The following is a 20407-nucleotide window of genomic DNA, read 5'->3' as shown; positions in this document are numbered from 1 at the left end:
ATTTTATGCGCCAGTTTGTGAGATGAGCAGCTGGGCTCATAAAGGATAGCGAATATCAACAATAATTTAGTTGCGATTTTTTTTTTCGTAATACAAATAGTTAACTCTAAATGTTTCCCAGATGCATAAGGTAATCATAGGAAAAAAGCGTCTTAAGAGATTGGTTTCTCTTCCTACAACGGGCACCCGAAAATGGCGATCGAAAGACTCCCGAGAAGGTCCGACGGGCTCGGTGAGTTTTCTGTAAGAGAAATGTGAAATGGTATAGCGATCGATTGTCATCTGTTAACGATTAGCTCGTTTTGTTTTATGCGAGAACACGTCAACTTTACCGTGTCATTTCTTCAAACAAATTTATAACTTTGCTATATATTAGTACATATTTCTGTCACATTACGCTGTAATAGAAGCATTGACACGATCTCTAAAAAAACGGAAAACAAGGGCCAGCCATTTGTCTAGTCCAGCCTTTAGTAGATCATTAAAAAGGACCGCATAATTCAAGGTTAAGGCTACATTCTTTTGTTCGTTCATCGAAGTCATGGTTTTGTTAGTGGTTCTTGACTGTAAGCTCACCGATGTTTCAAAATCTTATTGTCCTCGAAACCTTGTTAGGAAAAGTGCAATTAGTCAAGTAGCTTCCGTTCGGAAGACAACGTAAGCCTTAGACTCTGTTTCGAACGTTTATAACCATAATCTCTTCGTTTTGGTGTATATGCGTTCTCGGCAAAAATAGGTCTGGTTAAGTCTTCGAAGGTTAAATTGTGTTAATTGTATTGCTATTGTGGTCTGTGGTTATTTCAAATCGTAAAGTTTATCGATTCTCGTTATTCTTTTGTTTGTGATGAAAAATTTATGAATAAGGTGGCTTTTTTAGTCCTTCTCTCACATTATGTTATTGCCCTACATCTGCTTTGTTAATAATCTTAGTTAGAATCTTACAGGAATGATCAATTCGTATGTATCTCTTTTAACTTTCTATTTCCTTCAATGTTTTCATCTTTGCAGTCCTTGTGTTATGGACGTATATTTGACAGTAATGTTTTTTTAATTATTTCGTTTGTGTAAGTTGTCAAGGTATTGATGCTTAATGCAATTTCCATGTAATTCTCTTAATTATACAATACAAATATAAACTTAAAAGGTTTTCATTGATGTAAAGAGTGAAATTCAAACTTCTTATTATGATAATTATGCAGTAGGGCATATGTTGATTTTATTGCAACATGGTCAAACTTTGATTATTTGCATTTGTGGGGTCCAGATGATTGAAAAATCCAGATAACTGAGGTCCAGATAATCAAAGTTTGACTGTGTTAAGTTAGGGTGCTTGTTAAGTCTATAATTCTGAACCTATTCTAGTGTCCCCAATTAGAGAAGGAAATTACATGTATCCTCAGGTACCTATCACAGACACTTTAAAAATATAGTAATTGCTTGATTATGAAAATCTTACATGTCTTTACAGGGATTTGGAAAACCAAGTGTTTATCATGCCACAGTAGTAATCTTCTTGGAATTTTTTGCCTGGGGTCTCCTCACTTCTCCAATGTTAACAGTAAGTTTTTGTTTGAGAGTTTGCAGTGCATGGTATTGTTCTAGATATTCATTCAAGTTTAGGGGGAGAAACTGTCCCATTTCACAACACCCACTGCATAAAATGTAAAATGCAGACCAAAAATGGTCTCCACATGCTCCTATTACATGTACATATATTTACTACTATTTGATGCAGAAAAACTAACTTTTATTAAAGTAAAGCATAAAATTAATTAGATTTTATGTTGCCTTGTGTCTGTTCAATAATATATGTACATGTAGATCACAGATGATATCAAAATGTGTTAACAACATGAAGCATGAGGCACAGTTGACTCTGTCACTGTAAGTTGCTTTTTTTTACATTTTGACATCTTCTGTGATTTGTTATTATACAGACCCACAGCAACATGGAATCTCTCTATTTTTATATGGTAAAAAAGAAAAATTTCATTAATGGTAATGTCAACTGTACACCTCTCCCCCCAATAGATCATAAGTGAGAACCACTCAAAATGTGTCCTTACTGGTAACTCATCTTGCTATATAGTCGTGTGACCTCTCACGCGAAAACGTTCCTAACGGTAGCCGTTCGAACCGTGAACGGAACGGCAAGCAAACGGGTGACAAACGGCTAGGAAAGCCGTTCAAAATGGATACTGTGAACAGATGAACGGCTAATTAAAATTTTTGAATGGATGAGGTCAAAGGGATGAACGGCTTGTGAAAATTTTCGAACGGACGAGGTCGAACGGAGGAACGGCTAATTAAAATTTTCGAACGGATGAGGTCGAACGGATGAACAGCTAATTAAAATTTTTGAACGGATTAGGTTGAGTGGATGAACAGCTGATGAAAATTATCGAAGGGATGAACAGCTAATTTTTCGAACACTGAGATGAGCCTCACAGATGAGATTGAATTGATAAACGCCTAAGCTGTCGAACAAGTGATCGCCTGTAGAAATTATTTGAACAGATGGTTTTGTCGAAACGAATGCTGACACAGGCGTCCCAAGCTCTTGTCTTGAGCGAAAGCGAAGGATTGTAAGCGTCACACGTTGGGTGACGCGGTGTAAAGTAATGCGAGGTATTTGACACAATCTCTGTAAAGATAACTTGAAACGAGTCGAAACTCAATCATTTGAATAACTCAACTTCGCTTTCGGCGTATTTAAATAGATTATAATTAATATTTTTATTAGTAAATTCGACCGATTAAGATAAGGTACAACCAAGGAACTTGCACGCGAAAAGCATAGTTCTCAACTTCAATTCAGGTTTAAATTTCCATAATCCTAGCTTCCCTGTCACTCCATCAAAAATGTGTTGCCTTGGTAACTGCTAACAACTTATGTCAATTACCGCCATTTCACACAATCACAAAATGGAGAATTCAATGAGAGAAGATATGGATTGCTATCACACCAAAAATGTTTCTACCATCGTTGCCACAGTGCCAAGCGAATGGCTGATGAATTTTCTCGAACAGATAGCTCGAACTGTTCGAACGGATGATAAATATTCAAGAACGGATAGCTGGAGGCGTTCGAACGGATTATGAATATTCAAGAACAGATAGCTAGAGGCATTCGAACGGATGATGAAGTTTCTTAAACGGATAGCTCGAATGGTTCGAAAAGATGATGAATATTCAAGTACGGATAGCTTGAGGTGTTCAAACGGCATGCCAATCCAGTCGAACGGCCGATGAACGGCTGGTGAATGGCTATCCGTTTAAAAATGGCTAACCGTTTGGAACGTTTTCCCGTGAGAGGTCACATGTAAATACAGTATGAGCTACATGATTCCTTTTGTTTCCAGTCCTTCTGGGTTCACCCGCCCTCCCCCCCCCCCCCTCCCAAGGTCTTGTTTGGTTAGTCAATGTACAACCTCTAACTAACTGTGATCTGTTTACAAGAAAATTAGGGCTGAAAAAATTTGATATCTGCCTTGTAGGGGTTTTTTTTTTTTTCATTTAATTTTTTTTTTTTTTTGCTGGTTTTAAATGGAGACCCATTTTCACCCCAACTCTTTTAGGCCATTTTCTGGAAGTCTGAAAACTTTTTGATCAGATCAGAACACTGCAGAAAATATATTTGTTAAATAGGCCATTCTGATCTAGGATAAAGTGAAAAGTGCGTTAAACCTTGTGCAGAGTGAAAATGCTGCCTTAACCCCGCTTTTAACTCCCAAGCTCTGATTGTTAATTCTCTCCTCTAGCTGCTACACATTTCCTTGTAAATAAGTTACAAGAATTTAGTATTAGATCAAGATATAACAACTTCTACCTGATAAGTTTGAGTATTGTCATGACCTGTTCGCTTCATAATGTAAAGATATTATAGGGCAAAGTCACATGTTACTCGCTTTTGGCAGTTAAATGGTTGACCCTTTTTTGTTCCTTCCCCGGAACTGGGATGCAATAGTTAATCTATAAACCCAATCAAATGCATGAAGAAAAATATTTTTTGAAGGGATTATTAGTTGATCCAGTTTGAGTACCAAATTCTCTGAGCTAACATCATAGGATAATATTGTTTGGCGGACAGTAAGGAGAATTTCTTATGAGATCTTGGCAGTGAAAGGGTTAAATAAACCTTGGCATATCACAGTTTTACTGCTCTGTCTATGACGTATTCTGAATTGTGCCACTTTACAGTTCTACAGTAGCTTACATACATGGACGTAATTATAAAATTATTTTATAGTTCAATTTTAGACTTGGTTCAAATTTTATTCTACAATTTGTGAGAACAGTAACTGTCAGCTCAGTCAAAATGTGTTGGCAGCTGGTGATTTTTCCACCTTCAACTAAATATCTGCTGCTAATTCTTTCTACTAAAATTCATTGACAACAAAAATCAGTTCTCTACTACAGTTGTAGTTAACACAGACTGTAAGTAGAAAAACAGAACAATAAACAGAAAGCATTTCTTCTTATTGGTGTAATTATTAAGAAAGGTACAAATATTCGAGTTTACCCTCCAAATGCCTTAGATGCCGTTATTTGAAGCCAAAATTCCAAAGTTTTCCAGGGTCTCATGTCCTCCAACTGCGCCAGAAGGCAAGAACCTTTGGGCTCTGCTGCCAACTAATCTACTCATTTTGTCTACTGCTCAAAAAGTTTTGACTACTATTAGGCTGTAACTGTTATTGTCAGTAACCTGAGTTCAGATATTGTAAAACAAATACAGCAACTTCTCTTTTAACTTAGGCAGTCAAACCAACACACACTGTTGTGAGATAAAATCAAACCTTTTTCATCAAAGAGAACTGGCCACCTCTCCATCCTGACACAAACTGCTGTAAAAGCCTGGTCTTGGAAGTGTTTTTCAGCATTCTATTATACACCTGTACCTTACAATAACTGCACTTTGTGGTGACTTGTATTTGTGATGTTGCATCTGTTTTTGTGGACTTTATTTTTTATCATTTTGCACTAGGCAACAGTAAGTGTAGATATTGCTCAAATAAGTTCGGTCATGTAAGCAATAGCTGACCATAGTGGAGGGGAATGGTCAATCAAAAAAAAAAATCATGTACTAAAAATAAACTTGGAGTGAATTCTGTCTACAGTGCATATTTCATATGGCACATGGTCAGAAAATGATATACTTTTGATTTCATACTTTGATATTGAAACAGTCATTAGTGAATAGTAAATACATTAAGTACTACAGATTGGTTACAGAATCACAGTTGATATAAAATATAGTATTTTTGCACTGATTCTGTCCTATGGTTTCATTGTCAAATAGTGTCTCTTTGTTAAGCAATTCTTTTTGATGATCAATCATGGGTTTCATTAATTGTTTCAGCAGAAGGGCAGCTTGTTTGTATGTATGTATGTATATACAAATATTTATACAGGGTAGCCCAGTTTAGCAGATAGCTAGTTTAAATGGGGCCCTATGAACACCCACCCATCCCATCCCAGGGGAGGACATCCACCACACAGTAATCTCATGCGTGGGGAATTAACTTCTCCTACTGGTTTTCACAGACAGGCAAAACTTTTTGAAATGAACTTCTCTGTAAGGTATGAGTCGCACTTGGGCAAAGTTTTCAACTTTGCCGGCGAAAAAGACCACAGAAAATTTGAAACCGCAACTGGAAAGCAAACTTTTGGTTTCAACTATCAGGGTCACACTAGGTGAAAAAAATGTCAGTGATGACACTTTGATAAACCAGACACATGTTTATTGACGTGCTATGGGGAGAGAGCAGGGAACTGAAAGAGGAAAACAAACATTAAAAAAATGCGTCCCATTGAATATAACGATCACGGTGATGCTTATTCTTCTTATTCAGTTAAATCACAAGCACTTTTTTGTCTTTTGTATGATCTATGAAAGATGGGTTAACGCCTGTTTAACTGTTTTGACTGCCGCTATGATGAGAGCGAGAAATCGGCGTCAGCAAAGATTACTTCGAGCGCCATATGCCTGGTCAGTTCCGTGACCAGTCGAGTCGTTTGCTGTTTACTGACAAGCGATGACAGTTATGGCTGTGATAGCTATTGTTTAGCCCGAGTTTTCCAAAATCTACCTGCCCCACCCAAGCACTACGGCGTCTTTGATGTTTTGGCCGGTTTTCAAAGTTTTTGCGAACTGGAAAAGTTAGGGTCGCTTTAGACAATGTGCCTCGATGACAGAGTTTAAAACTAAAGTGACCACATTCACACCAAACTTTGCCAAGTGCGACCCATGCTTAAGGTAAACTTTCCTTCAGATTGTCAAACCAGGTGGGCAAAATCGTCTTCACAACTGGTCAATTTGCCTGTGGTGCCTGGCCCTTAACCCTTTAACTCCTGTGAGTAACCAAGACAGAATTTCTCCTTACAATATCAAATTCTCCAAACTAACAATATGAAAATTATATGAAACAGTGAGGACAATTATGACCAAGATGTTGGGAGTGACTGAAAGGTTTTACAAGCTGCAATTTGATAAATTATCAATTTGTAAACAATATTTATCACTATTCTAAGTACTTGTTTTCTTTCCCTGCAAGGTCTTACACAGCACATTCCAAGAACACACTTTTCTGATGAATGGATTGATTCAGGGAGTTAAGGTACAGTACAATAGAATATTTTCACACCCTCCCATTTTTTTGGCAAAATCTGTTGTGCGAGTAAAACAAAAATCAGTGTTTTAAAAAGTTATGCTTTTTACTGAACGTTGTTGACTTGTGTGACGGATTTCACCATTAAGAAAAGAGTGACTGCTCATAGTCTCTGATTTCACTTACAAATAAAATATTTCTATTTATTTTCAGGGAATCTTGTCCTTTCTCTGCGCTCCACTGATTGGTGCCCTTTCCGATGTTTGGGGACGTAAATCCTTTCTACTTGTTACTGTTTTCTTTACTTGCATTCCTATCCCTCTTCTACAATTTAACCCGTGGTAAGTTGGGATAAGTGCAGGTTTTGGCTCCTTAGAACCTCTCTGTTGGCACACTTCTGTGAAACTTTAGTGCTGATGGAAAAAATGTTGCAAGAACCTTTTTACATTGTTGATTCTTTCGAGGGGACACCTCTGTGTAGGGGACACTTTTTCCATGTCCCTATTAAGTACCTCTGTTAAGCAGTGACCCTTTACCGAGTCCGAATGGTCTGTTTATATTGTCTTCCACGTGTACAAAACAGTCACTTAAAATGAAACCAATAACAAAACTAAGAATAATTCCTCGAGTCGAAATTCTTCCATGTTTATCTTGAGAATCAATATCAGCACTTTGAATGAATTCAAATGTTGTCAAAGCATTGCATATCATCTTTTTTCTTAAGTCTGTTAGGACATAATGGACTGTTTTTTATCACTTGTAACCTCTATTTTGTAAAAGCTTTATTTATCAGTCAACCTGGATAAAGCAGTTACCCACCATTCCCTAACTTCAACTGTAATCACTAAGCAACTCCCATATTTGCTTCCTGTGGGTGGAAACCATTTTCCTATTGAACAAATTGCTTACTTTTCCTAAAAATATACCTGGTTTTTCAGGTGGTTTTTTGCTATGATCTCAGTTTCTGGAATGTTTGCAGTAACCTTTTCAATAGCATTTGCCTATGTAGCTGATTGTACTGAAGAAAGTGATAGAAGCACAGCATACGGACTGGTAAGATTTATCTCGGACTTAACAGCAGTTGATCAATTTTAGACTATGGGAACTCTATCCATTGCCCTGCGCAGTCATTTTGTCATTCAAAGTACAAGTAAACAAGACTAATTAACAATTATTCCACAAGCACGTGTTGGATATGAGATGATAGATAGCCAACGAGGCGCGTAGTGCCGAGTTGGCTCTAATCATCTCATATCCAACAAGCGCGAGTGGAATAATTGTTTTATTAAAAGAGTTAAATTAAATTATCAAATTTTAATAAATTTTTAGCTCCCTTTCAATTTTAAGCTGACACGTACGCTTGCCATATTTGTAGATTATGGTATATTGGCTGATATACCATAATGGCTAAGCCAGTAAAAAGTCTTGAATTGCATTATCCAATGATGTAGTTTTTAATAATTGGAGTTATTACATGTAGACCCAGCAAAGAAATGAGTGCTTTTAGCCTTTAAAAGGTGTACAGCAGGTACTGTAAACCGTTGAAGAGCTGCTTAGCCTTGTGCAGAAATGTAATGGATGGTGTGTTTGAATATTGCTTGAACTGATTTCAATTATTAATTTGTTGAGTAATCTTTAAGGGAGGGAGGGGGATCACTCCAATCCTCGCTCACCCTCTCCTCCTAATTCCTCATTATTGCCCCCCCCCCCCCCCGAAGCCATTCGCCATTGTTGTCATCAAACGTTTTTGTAAATGCACGGCAAATTTTGGCAATGATGCACAATGATTTGAAAACGGCCCTTCATTATTCCTATTCACCAGTCAGGAACCAAGTCCTTTCAAACAATTCCAGTACTGACTGGCAACTCTCAAACCCCAGAAATATCGAATAACAAACCAAACTATACGGTTAAAATGATGAGTTTACATATTACCTCCACTGTTACAGTTGTAGTAAAATCTGTCTGTTTTGCTCCCAGGTTTCTGCTACATTTGCGGCCAGTCTCATTATAAGTCCAGCACTTGGAGCTTATTTAAGCAGAATGTATGACGGCAGAGCTGTTGTGGCGCTTGCTACATTTGTGGCGGCTTCAGATCTGCTGTTCATCTTAGTTGCTGTTCCCGAATCTCTTCCTGAACGGGTGAGGCCGGCATCTTGGGGAGCGCCGATCTCTTGGGAACAGGCTGATCCTTTTGCCGTGAGTAAAAACAAGCAACCTTTCCAACACATTGTTGTATACAAAAACTTGACGAAGGAGTAATGTAAAGGGCTAAAAAATTAATTTCACTTCTTAAAATTGAGATCTTGGTGGACTAAATACATTACTTCGTTTGGTTGCAATGGATATATGAAGTTCATATATTTTGATTCGTAATAAACCCGTGAAAGTGATAAATCAGATGCATTGGATATATGAAGTTCATATATTTTGAACTGCGGTATTAGATACGTATGATGCAAAAGCGAAAATCAGACCTGAAAAAAAAAAAAAAAAAAAAAAAAAATCAGGCCTGTACGGGATTCGAACCACTGACCTCTGCGATACTAGTGCAGCTCTCTACCAATTGAGCTAACAAGCCAACTGGGAGCAGGCTCCCCTAGTATCGCAGAGGTCAGTGGTTCGAATCCCGTACAGGCCTGATTTTTTTCAGGTCTGATTTTCGCTATTGCATAAATAGCGCTATCTACTGCGAGGATCGTGCATCATACGTATCTAATACCGCAGTTCAAAATATATGAACTTCATATATCCATAGCATCTGATTTATCACTTTCACGGGTTTATTACGAATCAACTTGACGGCCTGCTCCCAGTTGGCTTGTCAGCTCAATTGGTAGAGCGCTGCACTAGTATCGCAGAGGTCAGTGGTTCGAATCCCGTACAGGCCTGATTTTTTTCAGGTCTGATTTTCGCTATTGCATAAATAGCGCTATCTACTGCGTGGATCGTGCATCATACGTATTACTTCGTTTGTGTACCTTTACCATGCATTTTTTTTCGACGTCGTGTAGCTGCGGGATGGGGCACGGGGGAATGGGAGTGTCAATGAAAGATAAAATCTGATCGAACCTGTACATTGCGTAACCTAGAGGTAGTTTGCACGTCACGTCATTTCCGCCATGTTGGTGGACGTAAACAATAGATATCTCATTAGCTTCTTGTCCAGCATTTGTTCCTTTCACCATTGTTACCTGTGTCTCTAGAGATTGTTTGCAAACCACCTATACATATATCTTATTAGATGTTTTGTTGTGTAGTATCGCTGAGTATTTTTACGAGTTGTGCCGTATTTTGACGAGCTCATAGGGCGAGTTAAAAAATACAAATAAGGACTAAAAACACTCAGCGATACGACACACGAAAACGTCTAATAAGTTATTTATAATCCAACACGCCAAATTGTTATTCCAGTGCGGGCGAATTTCGCGGATATTTATTTTACGGGTAGTGCGTGACAGAAGTATGGGAAGCGGAACGGAAGTGGCGCTTTGTCGTGTCGCTGTATCTGTATTCTTCAATAAGTAAATTAATGAAATTTCATTGTCTTCTAACTGCTTTTCTTCGTTCGATACATCTAATAAACTTGGATCAATATTCGCCAGCCATTCCGCCTCTTCGTCTTCAGAAAAATGATTTTAATTTTCCACTACTTTTTTTTTTTTTTTTTTTTTGTAACTTCAATCTTTGCGCGTTGCGAGAAAACCTGTCTAACCGGTTCTCTGGAGTGCAAATGCCGCGTGATGTTTGTACTCGTCGTAGGCTTTATTTGTACTTTACAGAGTGTAGTTGGATAATAAAAGACAATAAAGATTGAATGATAAATGTGACAATTTTCTGTCGCAGGAAGGCACAACATTGTATCTAGCTTTTCTGTAAGGATTGTTAAGTCAAGTAGTGAATTACAAAACACAAATTAAAAAACACGCATTTGCATGTAAACTATAGTACGTGTGCTATTTCTCTACTGCATGTGCGTAACATTACATGCCCTGAAAGTGCGAGTAATTGCAATGGCTGTTTCTGTTGTAGTCTTTACGCAAAGTTGGTCAGGATCCCATAGTCCTCTTGATGTGTATTACAGTGTTCCTGTCATATTTGCCTGAAGCAGGCCAGTATTCCTGTATGTTTCTGTATCTCAAGCAAGTAAGTCATTCACACATGGAAGCTTTACTTAACACACAAACAAACAATAACAGACCCTAAGCAAAGTGCATTGCTAAATGAAATTTCCCACATGTGGACATTCTTGTTCACTAAGTCAAGAAGATACCTATGAAAGCTGAAGAATTCTCGTTTGACTTACACAGCCTGAAATTCTCCTTAAAGTTTTGTTTCAATGTTGAACAGACAGGTGATGAGAATTAATATATTTAGTCAACTTTAACTCCAGTTACTTTGGATAAGCTCACAACGAAATGCATGATCATCACTTAATAGAATTCATATAGATTAACTTAACGCAGTAACTTAAAAGATTATTTTAAGTTACTGAGTTAAATTAATCTACATTTTAAGTCCTCTTCAGTGACACATTTTATTCATGCTTTTTTCATCTTGTGTTCTCCTGCCAGGTTATCAAATTTTCTTCAGACGATGTGGCGACATTTATAGCAGTATTAGGTGTTTTATCGGTTATTTCTCAGGTAAGAATATCATGCTTTGTTGTTATGATTCATCTCAGGTTATCGTATTCTTGATGTATGCAACACTTAGCCCTTTAACTTCTAAAGGGGATTAACCTGTAGCTTATCCCCATGATATCCATACATTATCCGGAAAACAGGTGATGACAATTCTCAAACTTATCAGATAGATGATTATAGCACACAAAGGAGCGTGAAACGCGCGAGTCACGTAGGAGAGCCTGGTGCTTGCCTCGGTCTCCTGAAAAACGCATTAAAAAAAAAAAAAAAAAAAAATACCATGCCTCTCCCGTAGGCGAAGTTGAATGAAACATGTCTACCCAGGTTTGTAATACATATTACTGACAGATCTTTTGCTTTGTTTTGTTTTCAGACTGTAGTCCTTACGTGTCTCAAGAAAACTATAGGACTGAAGAATTGCGTTCTAATTGGTTTAATATTTGAAATCCTTCAGTTATCTTGGTATGGTCTCGGAACTCAGTTTTGGTAAGTTACTGCCAGAGCAGATTTCAATTGAATGTTGAAAGTAATCTGGGATCGCTTTATTTTTGCTTTATTTCGCTCTGTGACTGGTCTAGAAAACTCGCGCCACTCTATCAACCAATCAGATGCAAATTAAAACCAATCTGGTCGCCCGCTTTTTCCCGCGCTTTAGGTAGTTCAGTTGTGTTTACTTTGATTTTCCATTACTTCCTGTCATTGTGATGTTTTCCTGTGGTTTTGGTTTTACGACACTTAGTCGAAAAGCGCCGTAATACTGATTGTGCTAAACGAATTAAAAAAAAAAAAGTAGAAAAAAAAACATAGGGAGATAAGAAATCAGACGAAAATGTTCAAACTTCCCAAATCAATTTTTTTGCTGTTTTCGTGCAAAGCAAACGAAAGTTGTTACTCAATTATACCTTGTTGTCTCATATCTACGAAAGCTGGTGAAATTTCGAGGGAGTTGTTACTTTGACTTAATTTTTTTGTCCATGCTAGACGGATATTCGCAGCGTTCGTTGTATAGGGGAATCCTTGTTTACAATATTTGCCTCATTAGCATGGGCAATTCAGTTTCTGATGGAGCTAAAAATAAATCAGCTCTGAATATCGAAATGTGAAAGTACGATTAACTCGGCCAATGAATACGAGCCTGATGCATTGAATACTTTTTGTGCAACACGGGTTTAAAAACTCAAAATTTTACATAGAATGTATGAGCTCATTAGCGCTTTTGCCACCCAGAAATTTTGCAGTTTTTGATGGACTATTTCTCCTTGAATATTACACCCAAAGAGCTAAAAATTTCACCATGTACTGAGGTTTTCTAGCTCTTTAGCTGCCTGAAGTCAATTTGTATCTAACATGCTTCCTTCTTTACGCAAAGCCGTATGCAAATGAGCAAAAATGTAAACAATGACGTCAGCATGAATCCGCCTATTGATAACAGGGAGCTTAAGTAGTCAGGACGGCAGCGCAAGGAAGACGTTGATTAAAGAAACGATTAGTTTTAATTAGAATGGCTGTGTTTACCATCTTATACGTTACCACAACTCAACCTCGACATAACGTGTAAAAGTAGCGTTGAGTTTTAAATGGAAATGAAAATAATTTGCCGTCGCAGTTTCGATTCGTAGACGACGTAAATTTTGGTGCTTTCATGCTGTTGTTTTGCAAAGGACGGCTAAGAAATGTACTAAGTTTTAAAACGCACGCGCTGAGCTATTGTTCTGCCAATTAGATATTTTTTTCCACGTCCTCGTTGGCGTCGCCGTGCTCAAATCGGGCTGGTCATTACCAATCACATTCGAGAATTTTGATGTAGTTCTCATGAGAGTAAAAAGTTGACACATTTGTAAACGAACTTGCGAGATGCCATCGTGAAAGCTGGTGCATAAAATTTGGTAATGTGTTTCTTAGTACTCGAAATTATTTCTCGTCTTCTTTGTGTCTGCAGGATGATGTGGGCGGCTGGATCTTTAGCGTCGATATCGATGATAACATATCCATCCATGAGTGCCCTAGTGTCCTGTAATGCTGAGGCTGATCAGCAAGGTAACCCTTTTTGTTTGTTTCCTATCGAATAGAGAACTAAAAAGTGGTGCAGGATTGTACCACTAGATCGCTCTAACTTCACTGTCAATCAGAGTAAGACTAAAAGCAATCGTGACTGGGCTGTCCGCGATTTTCCGCACATGAGCACTTTTCCATGTTCCAATTCCGAGTTCTCGTTGGCTCCCTGCGATGTTGACCTTTAGAGCCGTCTTTCATGGGTGCAAGGTCAGGTACGGGTCTGAGAAAAAATTCGCCAAGGTCTAGAAACGAGTCAATTAAAATTGAAAATATATAATCCTTAAATGTCGTTTTTTGACAGGTTTTGACAGGGTTATCAGGAAACGACGTAGAAAAATTCACGGAAACTTCAAGGAAGGGGTGGGGGGTCGCACAAAGTACCTGTATCTGATTCCCCCCTTAACCTTGTCTGGAAAAAATTATAATTTATGCTGATAAAACAACTTGACAAATAATACCAGTGTGATGGTACTTTTGAACCCTCACCCCTTCTTTTGCTGGATGATATAACTAACACTTCTGAACTAGAGCAGGGATGGCGCAGTGATGAGAGCGCTCGCCTCCCACTGAGAATCGAACCCACATAGCCTGGGTTCGATTCTCAGACATGTGGTGTCACATGTGGGTTGAGTTTGCATTTGGTTCTCGTCCTCGCTCAGAGGGTTTTTCTCCGAATTCTCCGGTTTTCCTTCCTCCGCAAAAAAAAAACAATTTTTTAAATTACAGGTCGACCTGTAAACAGTGGAAAAGAATAGCCACCTTAGGGAATGTCCACTGCTAGATTTCAATTTTTAATTTTTATCTATTTATTTATTTTTAGTTTCTTTCATTCTTTGCTAGGCGTAGTTCAAGGTATGATAACAGGAATTAGAGGTTTGTGTAATGGCATTGGACCTGCTCTCTTTGGATTAGTGTTTTACGTGTTTCACGTGGATTTAGAAGAAGAGGAAGGTCCAACTATTGATATCACTGTAGCAAGTAATCAAACCAGTATGGAGGATCCATATGGCAAGGTATTTACGACATCAGTTTGCATTTTATTCATACTGTTTTCTGTGCATTTGTTTAACAATCGAGAGCTTCTTCAGTTTAGCGATGATTTCCTCCTTTCTCATGATGTAGAAGAAATGTTCGACCTGATCCTTTAACTCCATTTATTTTGTCTCAATCCGTACAATCCGATTCGAAATAATGATCTTACTAGGTGATCTGGTTTACTTTGATCTTAACCGTAAGGTCGATCAGGTTTGAAAACTTTGTAACCAGTTGGAACGTGACAAAACGAACACGAAACGTTAACAACAAACAAGAGCACATGGTCCATCCCAGTACCGTGTTGATTGCAATACGTCATGTTTAGTTGTTGCCCCACCCGCACATGACCTTTGAATTTGATAGGGGTGGGAGAATTAGCTGTATGTAACTCTCAGGAGTTTGAACCCTTTGGCGGCTCTTCAATCCTTTACACCGTACCATCAGTATGCATATTCTCCATACTTTTTTCTATACATTTCCTTTGGTTGGTTTTCGGTGCGTAGTAGCAGTTACCATGACAGCGGGTGCGTTATTCTTGCACGTGTTTTGGTGGAATGTACCAAAACACAAAATTTGTAAACGGAAACAAAATGGCAACTGTCTCTCAGAGGAACGCATTCTTACAGTCACACCTAGGCTTAGAGTTTAAACCTTTAACCGCTAAGAGTACTCAGCATTTTATCTCCCATACAGTATCACTCCTGGTTAATAGGAATCAGCAAAAAAAAAAAAATAATTCTTACCTTTTGCTGTAATTTTTCTTTACCGCAGACAATCGTATCTGGAGCACCGTTTCTGTTCGGCGCTGGCTCTGTTATTCTTTCTCTTCTATTGGCGTTCTTCCTTCCTGATAACAGTGCTAATTTCCAGCTTAGTGGACGTTCTCCAACCAGGAGAAACAGTGAATTCAGTTTCCAAAGTGAGTGCGAGGGTAGTGGCTCTGAGTTAAGGGACATGAACACGTCTTCTGATAAAGCACCTCTTCTCTGCGACACCAAGCCACTTTAAGACCTCGGCGGTCTTTTAAGTACAAACAAGTATGCAGCGAAAAGATTGATTCTAATTTGATATTCAAGCTTATTTTGGAGTTCTTTTTGGAAGGCTCACTGAATGAACCCAAGCTGATCAAGGCCCCTCGACGAAAAGAAAAGCAAGCACGTAACACACGCTGCATGTTTTGACAGCAGAATGTTAGAAACTCTGTGAAGCAATATGGAGTATAAGATCTGAACTGATAATAATTTGCTTTGAATTTTGCCCAAAGGTGCTTTGAACGAATTATTATAAATGCCCTGACAAAGAGGAGAATGTCGTTGAAGTCTAGAGAAACTGGGCCTGTTATAATTGTGTCGAGGATCCACTTTGAGGGGCTTCATTGGGGCCCATTGGGCCCATTAATCGCAATCCGTATTATTCGCTTCAACCCTTTATCTGTCTCGTTACTTTTTCGTTTAACAAAGCCTCCTAGACATTTTCCTTCTTTTTCTTTTAAAGGAGTGCATTTTGAATCAGTTTATTGAAACCAAAACCAAATTAATCTTCACAACAAATCCGAATCAAGAAAAATATCGTAAGGAACCGTCGAGAAGACAAGTGAAAACAAGCAAATTTATTGGTCGAGAAAGAAGCCTGACTTCTCTGGTCTAGTCACGTGCCACACAGCGGTCTGACGTCTGCGCATGTTCAAACTAAAGTACGTGTTTCACTTAGTTACGAATTGTCTTAGTGGAGTAACAAACAACCGCATTTTAGGTAAAATTCAAGCAAAATGTTAAATCAGCAATACCTGTAATCTAATAAGCCTCGGGTTCGAAAAGTCTTGAGTTTTCCTTTTTCCAATTTTTGTTTACTTTTGCAAGTTGCTATCAACGTTCCTTTTTTTCTGTGCATATTTTTCCTGACAGCAGTCGTTTTATATGTTTTCTTTAAAATTGTGTGCGGGAAATTAACGCGCGGTAGACCAAAATTGAACCACTTGCGCATGCTTGAAGTTTGACCGCTGTGTTGTCACATGCAGTAAGGTCGCAAAATCAAGGCAATCCCGGATTCCTTTAGACGCTCAAAAAGTCACTCTAAACTCTCAAAGTGGTTAGAAACATAACGCAAGTCTGCTGAGCGTTGTTGGCTATTTTATTTTATTTTGTTTATAATAGCTATTATCGTTGACATAATGGTTATTCGTTGATGTTACTTCTGTTTCACCATTCTCATTTTAATACCTCGACGTGAATCATGACACGAAAAACGATTTATCTAACAGGAGTTTCGAATAGCAAACATTTCCTCAATTGCGTTTTTACGTTGTGGTTAAAGTCTAAAAGACCCACGAAGCAAAAGATTGAAAGGAAACTGATTTCCATCGTAATCTTAGGCGCAAGTGAGCTTTTGATATCATGAAAGCCGAAGTTGCGAAGGGCGCAAATTTATCGTGAAACGAGTTATGTACAAAAAGAAATTATTCTAAAAAAGATATCCCAACGAATTGGAATCATTCAATGTACAATTCTATTGTTGTTTGATTTTTATTGTTACCGAAATGTTCATCCACTAAATAAAAAAAATATTTTCAACTGTATTTTGTTGTGTGGATGTCGGTTTGATAAAATAGCCTGAATCAGACCATTATCAATTAGCACTGCAGAAGGCGCGTTACTTACTATGCCTGCGTGAAGATTTGATAAGAGTAGAGAAGAGGTTTTACAGAGGGTTTGGCACTGATAATCAGTGGGACACCCTTTTCAAACCCCTCGCAAGATCGCGTCGTTGAAGCTCTCGTACTAAATCACGAGCGAAGAAACACGCGTACCTGGGCACTAATAAGGACCCTTAAGCAGCCGTAACGGTAATGCCAAGGAAGACGTAGGTTACATTTTTTTTTTTTTTTTTCAATTAAGAGTTTCGCCAATGACTGTTTGCGATTGCCGTCTCTTACAGTGCCACGCCACGACATGAGTAACCCTTTACCATGTGCTCTTTCAGCCGATTTCAGTTGCGGAAAAATTACAAATATTCGTATCTCTGAGAGAACTAGGTAAAAGAGTGTAGTAGGTATCTGGTTCGGGACTGAATCAATCTTCGTACTTGAACCGCAGACGGGTGGCACTACTTCAACAGCCGTGTAACATCTGACAGGGTAAATTGAAAAAATTTCTTCAACGACTTATATTCAACATAAAAATAACAAAATGTGATTATTTCCAAACAAATGAATGACACAAAATGTTTTTAGAGAAGCTCTTTATTGCTTTGCCACACAATGGGTTTGCGTATACATGTTACACAGAGATATTCATCATTTCGTGTAAATTCGGGAATACTCAAGCCGCCAAATAAGCTCTGATGGAACTTAAATAAATTTAAAGTTACGTAGCTAATTTCGAGCGACATGTTCAATGGGAGTTCGCCCTCTCGAGTTCTTATTGCAGTCTATCCTCTCCGTCTTTTTCAGGAGATCCTTTGTTCTGTTCGTCTAACGAGCAGTACTCCCTCATGACTTTACAAACTTGACCCATCTTCTGCAAACACTGAGGTGCGGTGTTCTGTGGGAAAAAAAAAAAGCCATCAAAATCTTCCATGTCAAAAAAGTAAATTTTTTTTTTGTTAATAAAACTAAAGAAACGACGTTACAATCAATTGCGGCTTGCTTACTCCACCCATGTTTTCCCGCGCTTCAGGCAGTTTGCCTATTTCCGGTTCATTTCTCATAGGCCTCTTGTATTATTTTCATTTGCTTTAGACGGCCATTGCATTGTGATGGTTTTGATTTTAAAGAAATCAAATAGAAAGTGCTCTGAAATAAATGTTAACAGCACTGTTACAAGAACTAAGGCATCAGTGAAATTTCCCATGGCTCACTTCAAGACATTGTATTTAAAATCGACTTTATATCTGGCTTTGACGTTCTGAACTATACTCAACCGTCAAGTGAAAAACGCCTCCAGTAACCATAACGTTAACAGTTGTTTTGGCAAGGAAACGTTATTTTCCATGTTTCAGTCAAGCACTACCTTAAATGTAAAGCTCAGGGAGAGTGTTACCTCTTTCCACAAGCTGACGGTGCAAAACAAATCTTCACAGTTGCTTTAGTCCTTGCGAATAAATAATGTCTGTCTTAAGCGATACGATGTTCAGTATAAGTGCTGCAATCAATCAATTTAAGCTTCAAAGTAACATAATCAAAGGGAACTTGACTTATCTTAAGAATACTCTCTAGTTTAATTAAAAATTGTAACTGAAGACGTTTGGCTTACTCCGACTAGTATTGCTTGATTTCAAACGCAATGGTTCATGTTTTGGTCTCGCCACAATTTCTGTAAGTAAATAACGCATTTCAAAACAAATCGCACTCCTCGTAATATTAGACGCACGTCCTCTAAAGTTTAGGTTGGAATATGCGTTTTTTTTTTTTTCGAAACCAAGTTTCAATTAAACCCCGCATCTACTTTATTTCAGAAATATGATCAAACTGTCTATTGAAGAGACTTGCGTTCACTGTTTAAAGCCCCCCAAGTCATTTGGCCGCGAGGGATATTTTGACCACTGCTTTCTATTAGCTCGCGCCTTTTATTGTACTTCATTTGTAAACCAGGTCAAACTTTTCTATTCAGCAGTGGATATCATTTTTTTCCGCCTTCGAACAAAGAAAATTGTAAGTTAAACGTTCCCTGGAATAATGAGCTTTTTTTCGAAGATAATATACACTCAGATACAATGAAATATATAAAGTTCATATATTTTGAGCTGCGGTATTAGATACGTATGATGGACGATCCTCGCAGTAGATAGCGCTATTTAAGCAATAGCGAAAATCAGACCTGAAAAAAATCAGGCCTGTACGGGATTCGTACAGGCCCGATTTTTTTCAGGTCTGATTTTCGCTATTGCTTAAATAGCGCTATCTACTGCGAGGATCGTGCATCATACGTATCTAATACCGCAGCTCAAAATATATGAACTTCATATATTTCATTGTATCTGATTTATCACTTTCACGGGTTTATTACGAATCAACTTAACGACCTGCTCCCAGTTGGCGTGTTAGCTCAATTGGTAGAGCGCTGCACTAGTATCGCAGAGGTCAGTGGTTCGAATCCCGTACAGGCCTGATTTTTTTCAGGTCTGATTTTCGCTATTGCTTAAATAGCGCTATCTACTGCGAGGATCGTGCATCATACATAATATACACTCCTTGTTTAAAAAAAATACGCCCATTGTTTCTATTTAGAAATTAAGAAAAGCCCACCTTGACATATGTCACACTCGTTTTCGTCAGATTTCTGTCTTGGTGTTTTTCTTACGAATAATTATATATTTTCATAGAAATTTCAATCTGACTAATTTTCCCAACTAGAATAATTCATATTTGCATTATGTTTTTTGTACTGAAACACGGTATTCATGAAAAGCTTTAAAGCTAAATTAACCATGCATGGATTGGATAAAATGAATTCATTACCAATAAATTGGAACTATGCTTTTGACCTGAGATCTCGGAGCACAGTTTAATTCAAGCATGCTGTATAATTCCCAAATTAGAAAAACTAATCGAAGATGATTTTAAGATAACCTTTTCATTGTAACGGAGAGCAAAAACTGAATGTGCTTTTGAGCGCGCTCGAGGAAGAAAATATTCGTGGAATGAAAGTTAGAGGAATGCTACATTATATGAAAAGAATAAAATTACAAAATGACGCTTTCGAAAAATGTCATTATGGACGGATGAGAAGGATGTTCTTTTTTAGCGGTGTAGAAAACACGATTTCACGAGCATGCCGGCAGTTCGATAAGCAAATAATGAACAAAACGTAGCGTTCTAAGTCTTTGATAACACTACCTACCATTCCGTCTCAAAAGATAGCTATCCTACCTCAATAGTCTTTCTCCGTAAAGATCGCCCTTGCATAAAGTCCCACGGATTCACTGAATGAACCTTCTCAATGAGGATTAGGCTCAGCACTAATACGAGGAGCACTTTTTTGTGATTCATCGCTGCAGTGCTTCCAGCTCTGTTGTTCAGTTGGGAATATTTCTTCGGAACTGCAAACGTACCTTTTTAATGACTTC

The 20407-nt window shown here is 38.1% G+C and overlaps 1 protein-coding gene and 1 long non-coding RNA gene across 2 annotated transcripts; one reads left to right on the top strand and one right to left on the bottom strand.

Moving 5' to 3' along the window:
• The first annotated feature begins 19 nt into the window (after positions 1–19).
• Positions 20–16919, top strand: LOC111330456 (solute carrier family 71 member 1). Its single transcript, XM_088738239.1, has 12 exons — positions 20–232; positions 1469–1558; positions 6555–6617; positions 6822–6949; positions 7547–7661; positions 8589–8807; positions 10641–10754; positions 11183–11254; positions 11628–11740; positions 13194–13291; positions 14150–14322; positions 15116–16919. The coding sequence occupies exons 1-12, from the start codon at positions 122–124 to the stop codon at positions 15350–15352; spliced, it is 1533 nt and encodes a 510-aa protein (XP_088594365.1). The 5' UTR covers positions 20–121; the 3' UTR covers positions 15353–16919.
• A 645-nt stretch (positions 16920–17564) lies between these two features.
• LOC148720356 (uncharacterized) lies at positions 17565–20407 on the bottom strand. Its single transcript, XR_015993104.1, has 2 exons — positions 20211–20407; positions 17565–17883 (listed from the first exon to the last, which is right to left on the bottom strand). It is a non-coding gene; the product is annotated as an uncharacterized LOC148720356 (long non-coding RNA).

This window comes from Stylophora pistillata, chromosome 11, assembly GCF_964205215.1.
Source record: "Stylophora pistillata chromosome 11, jaStyPist1.2, whole genome shotgun sequence".
Classification (NCBI taxonomy): domain Eukaryota; kingdom Metazoa; phylum Cnidaria; class Anthozoa; order Scleractinia; family Pocilloporidae; genus Stylophora; species Stylophora pistillata.
The sequence above is the reverse complement of the archived record's forward strand: the minus strand, read 5'-3'. Positions and strand labels throughout refer to the sequence as shown.